Raw genomic sequence first — 13,979 nt, forward strand, 5'->3', positions numbered from 1 at the left:
AAAGAGGCAAGCCCTTTTGCTGAGAGTAAGAAGTGATGTTGGACTCTGAGGAAAGAAGAGGACAAGTGGGAGTTGTCTGGGAGAGGGAAAAGCATGTAAACTAACCAGGGAAATAGAATAGGATGCTGGGCTGTGTTGAAAGCCCATTTGAGTATTATGGTAATTTAAGATAAGATTGTCAGTGTAGTTGTGTGCTCTTCTTCAGCTACCTTTAACTGCTTGTATATATGTGCAGTTTAGTCCAAGCATTGGGTTTACCTTGGGTTGGGGTCAGGTGAGCGCTATGGAGGAGACAGGAAAGGGAGTTGAAAGCATTATGTGAAAAAATGGCTATTGTGGAAGGCCATAGCCTGTGTAGGGAGTGTACTTTCCCTTATTGCTGTATTAATAGCTAAGTTTCTTTTAGGGTTTTTATACCAGTAAGTTTTCATAATTTTCTTTAACTGTATCTCTTAAAGGAAACCCTGCTGGCGTAGTGGTTAAGTGCTACGGCTGCTAACCAAAGGGTTGGCAGTTCAAATCCGCCAGGTGCTCCTTGGAAACTCTATGGGGCAGCTCTACTCTGTCCTATAGGGTCGATATGAGTCAGAATCAACTCGATGGCACTGGGTTTGGTTTTTGGTTTATATCTCTTAAAACTCAAAATTAATTTCATACTTTTGGGGTCATGATTATGATTGAGGTAATTTTCTCATATTATTCTACTAATAAAATATCAAAAGTTGCCTTTTGTAGATTTGTATCATAGAGTACAATTTTATTCATTGCTTTTAGTAAGCTTGAATTGAGCTGCTTGGATTGTCTAGAATGCCATTATGTTATCCTGAAAAAAAAATATATATATATATATTTTTGCTATATATATGTTCCAGAAGAGCATAACAAAAAATATAAATAAAAATATTGAGAAAGAGTAATAAAACAAACATTCATAGCCCCAAGTAGGTTAAGAAATGGGACATCATAAATACCTTAGAAGCCGGCTGTGTCCTTTCCTGAGTGTGTCCTTCCTCAAGCAGCACTGTCCTTTGGAATTTATGGTGATGGTGGAAATGTTCTATACCTGTGCTATCTAATATGGTAGCCACTAGCTACAAGTGGCTATTGAGCACTTGAATTGTAGCTATGGCTAGAGCAAGTGAGAAACTGAATTTTTAATTTCGTTTAATTTTAATTAATTTACATTTAAATAGCAATATGTGGCCAGTAGCTATTATACTGGCCATTGCAACCCTAGAGGTAACCTCCATTCTAAATTTTCCATTAACCAGTCCCTTGCTTTCTTCTCTCTTCTAGAGACCTGAGGGTACTTGTTTTGGAGACAAGGAGCAGATTCAAGGAGTTGTCTAGGCAGGCTTTCACGTTTACTTTGTGTTCCCAGACTTAACCTTACTGCTTTTCTTTTTTAACCAGTCTCCCCCACATTCCTTCCACTCTGCTTTTATTTTATTTTATTTTGTTGTTGAGTATACACAGCAAAACATACACCAATTCAACCGTTTCTACATACCATTTACTGACATTGATTATATTTTTCGAGTCATACAACTATTCTCACCTTCCTTTTCTGAGTTGTTCCTCCCTCATTAGTATAAATTCACTACCCCCTAAGGTTCCTGTCTGATTTTGCAAGTTGCTGTTATCAATTTGATCCCGTATAGATACGCCTTAAAAGAGCATAATGCTCAAGGCAAACATTTTTTGCTAGTTAAACTAAACTATTGTTTGGTTTTAAGAAGACTTCAGGGGATATTTTTGGTTTAAGGTTTAAAGATTATCTCAGGACAGTAGTTTCAGGGGTTCATCCAACCGTCATACCTCCAGTAAGTCTGGAGTCCATGAAGATTTTAAATTCTGTTCTGTATTTTCCTCCTTTTGATTAGGATTCTTCTATAGGATCTGTGATCAAAATGTTCAGTAATGGTAGCTGGGCACTATCCCATTCTTCCGGTCTCATGGCAAAGGAGGCAGTTGTTCATGGAGGCAATTAGCCACACATCCATTTCCTCCTGCTGTTCCTGACTCTCCTTCCTCTCTTGCTCCAGGCAAATAGAGACCAATTGTTGTGCCTTGGATGGCTGCTTGCAAGCTTTTAAGACCCCAGACACTATGAAATGAACTAGGAGGTAGAATAGCACTAAACATGTTATTAGGCCAATTAAATGAGATGTCCCATGAAACTGTGACCCTAAGCCTCCAAACCAAGAAACCAAATCCCATAAGGTTTTTCATTGTACCTAAGCAGACTCAGCAGCTGGTTTTTGTTTTTGTTTTGTCGTTGTTGTAAATATACCTATCTCATAGCTTTTACCAAGTCAACTTTTTACAGGTACACAACTTATTGACAGCAATTACATTAATTGGTTGTGTAGCCCTACTCTTAATTAATGTAATGTTTCCATCTCTGTTAACCCTCCCTTACACCCTCCCTCCAGCCCCTGGTAACCACTGATAAACTTTGTTCTCTATATATTTGCCTTTTCTTGTCTTTTTATGTAAGTGAGGTCATACAATATTTGTTCTTTTATGATTGACTTATTTTACTCAGCATAATGTCTTCCAGCTCCATCCTTATCGTAGCATGTATCAAGACTTCATTCTCCTACTGGCTGAGTAGTATTTCGTCGTATGTACCACATTTTGCTTATCCATTCATTTGTTGATGGGCATTTAGGTTGTTTCCACCTTTTGGCTATTACGAATAGTGCTGCAGTGAACATTGGTGTGCAGGTCTGTTTGAGTCTCTGCTTTCAAGTGTTTTGGGTTTATACCTGGAGTAGAATTGATGGGTCATATGGTAGTTCTATTTAGTGTTTTGAGGAACTGCCACATGGTTTTCCACAACAGCTGTACCATTTTGCATTCCCACCAGCAATGGGTAAGGGTTCCAATTTCCCCACATCCTTACCAACATTTGTTTTTTTTTTTGTCTTAGCCGTTCTAAACGAAAAACCAAACCTGTTGCCATTGAGTTGATTCCGATTCATAACAGCCCTATAGGACAGAGTAGAACTGCCCCACAGTTTTTCCAGGGAGTGACTGGTAGATTCGAACTGCTGACCTTTTGGTTAGCGGCTGAGTTCTTAATGAAATGTTATTTCATTGCAGTGTTAACTTGCATCTCTCTGATGGCTAATGACACTGAGCATCCTTTCATGTGTTTGGTGCCCATTTGAATGTCCTCTTTGGTGAAATGTCTATTCAAGTCCTTTGCCCATTTTATGATTGGACTTTTTGTCTTTTTGTTGTTAAGTTGTCAAAGTTTTATATATATTTTGGTTATTAGATTCTTGTCAGATAAATGGTTTCTGAACGTATGCTCCCAGTTGCAGCTTATCTTTTCACTTTTTTGGTAAAGTCTTTTGATGGACAAAAGTTTTTAATTTTTGAGTCCATTTATTTAAATTGTGTTTTGCTGTTTGTGCTTTTATAATTATATTAGATAATCCATTGTTACAAGTTAGGCCTGACAGCATTGCCCTGCTGTTCTTCTAAGAATTTTATGGTTTTAGGTTGCACATTTAGGTTCTTAATCCATTTTGAATCTGTTTTTGTCTATGGTATGAGACATTGAATTCTGTTTTATTTTTCTGCCGTTTTTTTTCTTTAAGAGAGTTTTCTTTATATAACCCCTTTAGAACTTAACATTTTTTTTAAGTTGAATTTTAGATGAAGGTTTACAGAACAAACTAATGTCTCATCAAACAGTTAGTATACACATTTTTGTATGACATTGGCTAACAACCCCGTGACATGTCAATACTTTCCCTTCTCAGCCTTAGGTTCCTCCCTGTTACCAGCTTTTCTGTTCCTTCCTGCCTTCCAGTCCCTGCCCCAGGGTTGGTGTGCCCCTTTAATCTTGTTTTGTTCCATGGGCCTCTTCAGTCTTTGACTGAAGGGTAAACCTCAGGAATGACCTCATTACTGAGCTGAAAGGGTTTCTGGGGGCCATACCTCCAGTTTCTGTCAGGCTAGCAAGCCTGGTCTTTCTTTTTGAGTTAGAATTTTGTTCTGTATTTTTTTCTATCTGTGTCTGGGACCCTCTATTGTGATCCCTGTCAGAGCAGTCAGTGATGGTAGCCAGGCACCATCTAGTTGTACTGGGCTCAGTCTGGTGGAGGCCGTGGTAGATGTGGTCCATTAGTCCTTTGGACTAATCTTTCCCTGTGTCTTTAGTTTTCTTCATTCTTCCTTGCTCCTGAAGGGGTAAGACCAGTGGAATATCCTAGATGGCTGCACACAGGCTTTTTTAAGACCCCAGACACTACTCACCAAAGTAGAATGCAGAACATTTTCTGTATATACTATGATATGCCAGTTGAGCTAGATGTTCCCTGAGACCATGGTTCCCACAGCCCTCAGCCCAGCAGTTGGGCCCCTCAGGGAGTTTGGATGTGTCTATGGATCTACCATGACCTTGCCTTATACAGGCTGTGCTGGCTTCTCCAGTATTGTGTACTGTCTTACCCTTCACCAAAGTTACCACTTATCTCTTGTCTATTAAGTGTTTTTCTATCCCCACCACTCCCCTCTCTGGTGACCATCAAAGATTGTTTCTTTTTGTGTGTGAACCTTTTCATGAGTTTTTACAATAGTGGTGTTATACAATATTTATCCTGTTGTGATGGACTTATTTCACTCAGCATAATGCCCTCCAGATTCATCCATGTTATGAGATGCTTCACAGATTGGTCGCTGTAGAACTTACAGTTTTAATTAAAACTTTTGTGGATAACAAATACAGTTGTATTGATACAGTGGACACCCTCTTAGCTGACCAATAAGAAGCAGTAGTTGGTCCAGTAATTCTAAAAGTTCAGAGGACAGGGAGTCAAATGAGATATGTATTCCTTAGTTGGTTTTCACCAGTTTTCATATGCACTTTTTTTTAATGTATAAAACCCATTGCCATCAAGTTGATTCCGACTCATGGTGACCCCATAGGACAGAGTAGAACTACCCCATAGGGTTTCCAAGAAGTGGCTGGTGGATTCAAACCACTGACTTTTTGGTTAGCAGCTGAGCTCTTAGCTGCTGCACCACCAAGGGTCCTTTTTGTTGTATAGTTCTATGAAATTTTATCACACGTGTAGATTTGTATAACCAACACCAAAATCAGGATATAGAACTGTTCCATCACCACAAAGAAATTCCCTCAAAACAATTTACATTTTAAACATTAATGTATATTTATTTGCCAAACTTACAGTATGGGGCTGTCAGTCAGAATGTGTTACAGAGGGAGTGGAGATTATCTCTTACACCAGTGACTTATTTATGTGGTGATTGGTTTTGAGAGCCTCTACTATTTATCACTTCTACGAAGTACTGTGTTGTTGACATGTGCCGTCAAGTTGATTTTCAACTCATGGCAGCCGCCTGTGACAGAGTAGAACTGCCCCGTAGGGTTTTCTAGTCTGTAGTCTTTACAGGAATAGATCACCAGGTCTTTTTCCAGCGCAGCCGCTGGATGGGTTCTAATGGCCAACCTTTTGGTTAGCAGGTGAGACGTGTTACATTAAACAGGATTGTGAGGTACAAAGGCGTCCTCAACTGTGTGTATATTTACAACAATGTGATCCATACAATTTAAGAATTGAAATTCTGTTTAATGATTTGAATTTGCCTGTTCGCTTATTTATTTCTTTCTCCTGCTTGTAAAGCATGCCCCAGTTTCTTCACCATTCAGCTGGCATCTCACGTTGGCCCTTTGTGTCTCAGCTCTTGGAATGGCATGTTTTCTCCTGCTGCTTCCTTCCTAACCATTCAGCCGAAAGTTCCAGTCCTAGGGCTATAGTGACCTACTGAAGATAAGTTTCAAAACTCTTTTTCTCTGTTAGCATTCCAAATTTCAACTGAATTTATGTTGCTTTCTTATTCCCATTTGGGGTTTTATTACGTAGTTCTCCTTGCATTTTTTAGATTTTTTTTTTTTTCCCTGATCCTTCTCCTTTGGCTAGTAATAGGTCAGGGCTCAGTGCTAGAGTCCTTGCCCTTCTCCTTCCAGATTTCCTCCTTTAGGAGCTCATCCTGTCTCTGACACTCATTTGCTCCTTCACATTCACATTGCTTCTGCCCTTGTACTAGTCTTCATGATTTTTTGTTTGGATCATTAAAATAGTTTTCTCTTTGGTCTCCTTATCTTCTCAATCTGTTCTTCATGCCTCCACCAGAACAAACATTTCAGGAACTTCTTCAATCATGCCACTTCCCTGCTTAAAATTTTTTGATGAATTCCATTTGCCTGAACATTATAGCCTGAACGACTTACCATGGCATTCAAGGCCCTCGTTAGTCAGATTCCAACCTACTTTTCCATTCTTGTCTCTCACCCTTTGCCTCAGCCATCCCAAACTCTTCCCTAACACCCGTAGTTCTTTTCTCCCTCTTTGCAGTGTTGATTATCTTCTTTTTACCTAGAATACATTTCTTTCTTCTTATTGCAATTCTGTTTGTCCTTCACCCGTTTAATTTTTTATTTTTTACTCAAAAATCTAGGTATTTAATTTAATGAAATACGCTGTTAGATTATTAATCACTCTCACTTTTTACTTTTTAAAAATGTTTTAAAATACTACTTTTGAATATATTTACGTGGTATAAAAATACAGGAATTAGAAATTTATCAAAGACTTAGTTTAAAACACACTGTTAAGCAAATGAAAAGACAAGCCACAGACTGGGAAAAAGTGTTTGTAAAAGACACATCTGATAAAGGTTTTGTATTCAGAGCCTATAAACAACCCTCATAACTCAATAATAAGAAAACAACCCAATAAAAATAGGCAAAAGATTTGAATAGTAAACGTTTTGCCAGAAAAGAGATACAGATGGCAGATAAGCACGTTAAAAGATGCTCAGCATCATTAGTCATTAGAGAAAATGCCGATCAAAACCACAGTCAGATAGCACTTTACACCAGTTAGGACGGTTAGACTGAAAAACCAGACAATACCGGATGTTGTTGAGGGACAGAAATTAAATCACTGGCTGCCAGAGACTGGGATCGGGGGAGAAGGGATTGGCTACAGGCGGGCGCAAGGGGGCTTCTTGGGGTGGTAGAAATAGTCTGTATCTTGACTGTGGTAGTGGTGGTTACATGACTTTCTTTGTCAAAATCCGTAGAAGTACGTACAGGCGGTCCCCGGGTTACGAACAACATCCATTCCTGTGTCTTTAATTCAAATTTGTAGGTAAGTCGGAACAGAAAAATATGGTTCTTGTTTAGGCTTACGTATACTTTGGTGCAAAAAAAAGGCGTTTGAAGCCTCTTCAGTGATTTAAAGCTGCACATGCAGCAAGTGAAGGTGATTGTGACGGAGAATTTGTCCTGAGGAGGGGCTGGTTCAGTGGTTTCTAAGGGAGGGCAGATTTACATAGCATTAAAGGGCAAGTGGGAGTTGTCCGTAAATCAAAGGAGATGTTCTTAACCCAGGGACTGCCTGTATCCTTAAGTGTGAAATTTACTTTGTGTAAATTATACCTCAATAAACCTGACTTTAAAAAAGTGATAGTTAAACAGTTTCCATCTCACCCTGGCCTGTCCAAGCACACTCATTTCCTATAGTTACCCTCACGTTCACCTTTAGGTAGCTGTCCTATAACCCATCGCTGTCAAGTCGATTCTGACTCGTAATGACCCTACAGAGCAGAGTAGAACTGCCCGTGGGGTTTCCAAGGCTGTTGTCTTTGTGGGAGCAGACTGCCACATCTTTCTCCCACGGAGTGGCTGGTGGGCGCCAATCACTGACCTTTTGATTAGCAGCTGAATGCTTAACCACAGCACCACCAGGGCTCCTTATTATTAGTTTCTTAATATATTACCATAGAATTTCTTTATGCATATGTACTAAATTCAAATGAATATTCTTAGTGTTTTTTTCCTTTTTTATATAAAAGGTAGCTTGATGTGCATTCTGTGCCTTGCTTTCTTTCCACTTAATAACGTATCTAGGTGATTTTTCTATGTCAGTATATAAAACGCCCTTATTCCTTGTTAGGGCTACAAAGTGTATTTCATTATATGGTACTGTAACTTATTTAATCGGTCCCCTGTTAATGAACATTTGGATTGCCTCCCGTCCTCTGCTGTCACAAACACTTATGTAGTAAATGACTTTGTACATCACTTATCTTACACATATGCGGGTATATCTGAAAGATACAGTTCCAGAAGTGACCTTGCTGGGTCAAAGAGAACATATGCGTTTGTAATTTTGATAGAGATTCCCAAATTGCTGGCCATTGGCAAAGTTTCAAGACACCATGTGTTTCAAGGCCCAGTAAAATACTGCCTTATTCTTAAGACTTCCTTTTTCCCTCCCACCAACTAGAATTTTTACTCCTGGGCTTTCATGGCTCGTTGTACTTTGCTAATGGTGTTCATTTAGCCTGCCTTGAATTAAAATTACTTCTGTATATGGCTGTTTTCTCCAGTTGGATTGCATTGTCTTTATTGCATTATACAAGGTGGCTGAATTTTCTTGACCTGGTAGTGTTTCTTTGATTGGTCACATCAAGATTTCTGTAAACCACTGATCTCTCTTTACCTCTTTCTCAACTTTTGCATGGCAGAAGTGAGGCCAGAGCCAGGCTAAGGATTCCCTAGGATGCCCTGAAGTGGAAAAAGCCTCCTGGGCTTGTCTTGACCAGAATCCATCAGGGGAAAGTCTAAATGTCCAATTAACTGTGGCCTAGGCTGCAGAATATGATAATAGGTCTGGAAATTTTCATCCTGACATTACTGGATTGCATGTAACTGGGCAGAATCACATGCTACAAAACCCCTTTTGTGTTAGCCAGAGGCTCTTGTCATGTATAAAAGTATAACCTCTGAAATGCTGTTTCCTGAAAAGAGTTGATAGTAGGTTTTTATGTATCATATTAGAGATTTTACTTCTAGAAAGAGAAATTTCCCACCTCAGAGTTTTACCAACCGTAATGAGAATATTAGATACTCCTATGTTTTTTTTATGTTAGTCATGATGTTGTAGGAAAATATTGAGATCTTCTGCCTGTTATTCTCAGTGCTCTGCAGCTAGGAAAATAAAGGGAATTTAAAATAATTGTGGAAATTTTTGATTACTGACACGTGTCATTAAATAAAAAGAGAATATTTAAAAATAGTTAAAAAGAAAACAAATAAGAGTAAAGGGGAAGAGAGAATTTCATGAAAGAAGAAATAGACAACATGAATAGATTAAACATGACTTACAAAAATGAACACGTGGAGATAGAGTATGGAGAGCACTTATATAATAGCATATGACCAAAGTGACTCTGGTAAGTAAGGATTTAAAAATAACATTTATTATAGTCTTTTTCTGGCTAGAAAAGTAATACATTTTAATCGAGGAAAATCTGAAATTACTGCAAAGAACAAAAAAGTCTACTAATGAAAATTATTGCCTGTCATCGTTTTTAAGTTTGTCAGTTTTCATATTGAGCTATAGTGACATCCATGAATCTTCAGGATACTAACATGATCCTTGCCAAGCAGTGGGATGGAAACTGTGTGTGATACCAAGTCAAAAGACCTTTGGTTGATACCATGGTTCTACCACTTACCAATTTTGTGCCCTCAGACAAGTTACTTGATCTCTCAGAGCCTGTTTCTAGGTCTGTAAAATTAGCAAGACAAGCAAAGACCTTCCCCTGATAAAGTTTATATTCCAATGGGAGAAGACAGGCAATAAACTAATAAATAAAAATAAAAATATAATTAATTTTAGGTAGTGAAAGATGTTATGGAAAAAAAATTAAGTAGGGTAAAAGAATAGAGTGCCCTTGCCAAGTAGGGGGAGCTGTTTTAGATTAAGATGATCAAGGAAAATAATATTTCTCAGAGGAGGCAACAGTTGAGCAGAGGCCTTAATATAGAGTAGAAGATCTGTCCATTGGAGGTTTGCAGGGAGATGCATTCCAACTGGAAGAAACAGCCAGTGCAAAGTCTTGAGCTTGAAACAGAACTGGCTTTGGGAGAAACCACAGTTAATCCATTGTAGAAGGAAGTAAATGCCAGATTATGGAAGATTTTGTAGGCCAGATAAAGAGTTTGGACTTTATTCTAAGTTGAGGTCTCTGAGGACTCACATTGGGATTAATTCCTGGTATCTAACACATAAAAAGTACCCAATAACTTGAATTTATGAATATATGAATTCCATATACAGGGAACCCTAGTGGCACAGTGGTTAAGTGCTATGGCTGCTAACCAAAAGGTCAGCAGTTCGAATCTACCAGGTGCTCCTTGGAAACTCTATGGGGCAGTTCTACTCTGTTCTGTAGGGTCGCTATGAGTCAGAATGGACTTGACGGCAACAGGTATATACAGGGTGGGTACAAGTTGCCACCATCTTTAAATTGAATTTGAATGAGATAGCCAAGACATGAAGAGGTTGGCTTCTTATGTTACTTGGTGATTCCTCATGGTCCTAATATACTTATTTGTAGCCAGAGCCTGAATATTAATATACGTGCTATAATGCTTGGCATGATTCTGGGTATATGAAAGCATTATTAATGTTTTCTAATATACAGAACTGTGTATCTGTCTCATTAGTGTCACTTTATTTAAATATGTAGGTAGAAACTAAATGTTATCAATGGTTTTGTAAAGGTATGAGAGAGATTCTCCCTATAATTTAACAATAAAAAGTTAAAATTTAAGTAAATAATGCTTTATTGTTACAGTAATGAACATATTTCTGTCATCTGTTTTATGGGCTCAAGTGTGCTGAATCGACCATTTGAAACTCATTTACTATTTTTGCTTGGTTTTGTCGTAGCCCCGAGCTGTGGCAGGCTTTCGAGGGACGGTTCGTTATGCATCAGTCAATGCTCATCGGAACAGGGTAGGTATCTGAACGAGAGGTTTATTTGTATAAGCTTGCTGATGGCTTGAATCAGATTGATTTCTTTTCATTAGAGTACACAGGTGTGGAAAGTGCTTCGGAGCAGAGGGATCCCCTTTATAGCTATAACGTTAATTGAAATGGTTGTCTTAATTCTCATGTTTTTGAGGTGGCAACGAAGGTAAAGAATTTAACAATTGTCAAAGGTATATATTAGATAAATGTATGTACAGCTGCATAGAAAGTAAAATTGGATCTTTTCTCCATTTTTTGTCACCAACTTTCTGTTCTATGAACCCATAATTGTTTTAATGATCATTTTTTTGTGTGAAAATATATACAGCAAACAGACACCTGTTCAACAGTTTTTAAATATACATTGACAGTAGTTACATTCTTCACATTGTGTCATCATTCTCCCTATCTCTGCCCCTATTGTTTCACCACCATATACTGTCTGCCCCTGAAAATTCTCATCTGTGCTTTTTAGAGTTAGTTGTTATTTCAGTCTCATATAGGTAATTCTTCAATAGGTGGCAGTGCTCAAGACAGACATTATTTTTTGAGCTAAATTGTTGTTTATAGTTTAAAGATGACTTCAGTGGATGGTTTCAACTCAGGGCTCCAAAGTTGTTTCCAGGCAATAGATTCAGGGGTCCCTCCAGTCTCAATGTGTCCAATAAGTCTGAATTTTCAGCAAGAATTTGAAGTTCTGTACCTAAATTTTCCTCCTTTTGATCAAGACCCAGCTCTTGTGTCCCTGATCAAAACATTCAGTAGTGGTTGCCAGGCACCACCCTTTTCTTCTGGTCTCATGGCAAAGGAAGTAGTAGTTTATGGAGGCAGTTAGACCTGAGACCATTTCTTTCTCCAATTCCTGGATCTCCTTCTTCCTCTGTGGCTGTAGGCAATTAGAGACCAAGAGTTGTATCTTGGATGGCTGCTCACAAGCTTTAAGACCCTAGGCACTACCCATTCTAAGAAACTTAAAATAATATTGGGCCATAGAGACTATCACCCATGAATATTGTGCTCCTTTAAAAAATCATCTATATGAGATCAAACGGTCAACAGTTATTCTAAAGCACAGATGAAAAGGTAAGGGGCAGGGAAACTAGATTATTGGAATTGGAACAACCAGATGAAAATGAAAACGTTGACACATTGTGAAAAGTGTAACCAATATCAGTGAATAATTTGTGTAGAAATTGTTAAATGGAAACAATTTTCTATGAAAACACAAGAAAATATGGCTAAAAAAACAACAGCAACAGTAATATTAGGTCAGTTGACTGGACAGGACCACAAGACCACCACCCCAAATCCATGAACCAAGAAAACTAGTCCCATGAGGTATTTTTGTAGCTAAATATTATCAATGACTATAGCCTTTTTTTTTTTTTTTTTTTGCTGCTATTTTTGTTGTAAAATTAAATGTAGCATCTTATTTGTCATTTTGGCCCCTTTTTAAAAATTTTCTAGTGTACAACTTAGCTGTAATAGTCAAGTTATGTAACTATTACATTTAGTCAATGCCAATTTTCCCATCACCATAGAAAAACATTCAGTGTTTCTCATAGAATGATCCTCCCTTTTTCCTCCCCCCTCCAGCTCCTGGTAACCACTAGTAAATACTGGTTTTTATGTTGTTGTTGTTGTTGTTAGGTGCTGTTGAGTCAGTTTCAACTCACAGCGACCCTGTGCACAACAGAACAAAACACTGTCCGGTCCTGCGCCATCCTTACAGTCGTTGCGCTTGAGCTCATTGTTGCAGCCACGGTGTCAGTCCACCTCGTTGAGGGTCTTCCTCTTTTCTGCTGACCCTCTACTCTGCCAACCATGATGTCCTTTTCCAGGCACTGATCTCTCCTGAAAACATGTTCAAAGTATGTAAGATGCAGTCTCGCCATCCTTGCTTCTAAGGAGCATTCTGGCTGCACTTCTTTCAAGACAGATTTGTTTGTTCTTTTGGCAGTCCATGGTATATTCAATATTCTTCTCCAACACCACACTTCAAAGGTGTCAACTGTTCTTTGGTCTCCCTTATTCATTATCCAGCTTTCACATGCATATGATGCGATTGAAAATACCATGGCTCTTATTTTTTTTCTGGTCAGGCGCACCTTAGTCTTCAGGGTGACATCTTTGCTCTTCAACACTTTAAAGAGGTCCTTTGCAGGAGATTTACCCAATGTAATGCATCTTTTGATTTCTTGGCTGCTGCTTCCATGGCTGTTGACTGTGCATCTTTGAAATGACATTCTTTTTTAAAAATTTTTATTATGGTAAAATGTATAACATGGATAAACTTTGAAAACATCATGCTGAGTGAAATAAGTCAATCACAAAAGGACAAATACTGTATGATTCCACTTACATGAGATATCTAGGATAGGCAAATGTATAGAGAACAGAGTTTATTAGTGGTTACCAGGGGCAGATGGGAGAGGGAATGGGAGACTTATAGTGTAAGGGACACTGAGTTTCTGATAAAGGTGATGGAAAAATTTAGAAACAGATAGTGATAATGAAAGCAATTAATGTCACTGAATTGTACACGTGAAAAATGTTGAAATGGCAAATATTTTGTTACATATATATTTGCTGCAATAAAAAATGTATATAACAAAACATTGGCCATTTTAACCATTTTTACATGTCCAATTTACTGACATTAATTACATTGACCATGTTGTACAACCATCACAGTATTTCCAAATGTTTTTCATCACCCCAAATAGAAACTCATTACCTCTCTCTCTTTTTTTTTGAATTGTGCTTTAGATGAAAGTTTACAGCTCAAGTTAATTTCTCATACAAAAGTTGGTACACATATTGTTATATGACATTAGTTGCAATCCCTGTAATGTGACAGTACACTCCCCCTTTCCACCCAGGTTTCTTGTGTCCATTCAACCAGTTTCTATCCCTTCCTGTGTTGTCATTCTGCCTCCAGACAGGAGCCACCCATTTGGTCTCGTGTATCTGATTGAACCAAGAAGCACACTCTTCACGAGTATTATTTTCTATTTTATAGTCCAGTCTAATCTTTGTCTGAAGAGTGGGCCTCGGGAATGGTTTTAGTTCTGGGTTAACAAACTGTCCAGGGGCCGTGGCTTCGGTGTT

At 38.3% G+C, this 13,979-nt stretch overlaps 1 protein-coding gene across 5 annotated transcripts in view; it reads left to right on the forward strand.

Moving 5' to 3' along the window:
• Positions 1–13,979, forward strand: part of TTBK2 (tau tubulin kinase 2) — a 210,421-nt gene that overhangs the window by 135,171 nt on the left and 61,271 nt on the right. For all 5 annotated transcript variants that reach the window (XM_049899717.1, XM_049899718.1, XM_049899719.1 and 2 more), the window contains one exon: positions 10,788–10,853. In XM_049899717.1, the coding sequence (XP_049755674.1) occupies positions 10,788–10,853 (66 nt within the window). The remainder of the gene's footprint in view (positions 1–10,787; positions 10,854–13,979) is intronic.

Source organism: Elephas maximus, chromosome 10, assembly GCF_024166365.1.
Source record: "Elephas maximus indicus isolate mEleMax1 chromosome 10, mEleMax1 primary haplotype, whole genome shotgun sequence".
Classification (NCBI taxonomy): Eukaryota; Metazoa; Chordata; class Mammalia; order Proboscidea; family Elephantidae; genus Elephas; species Elephas maximus.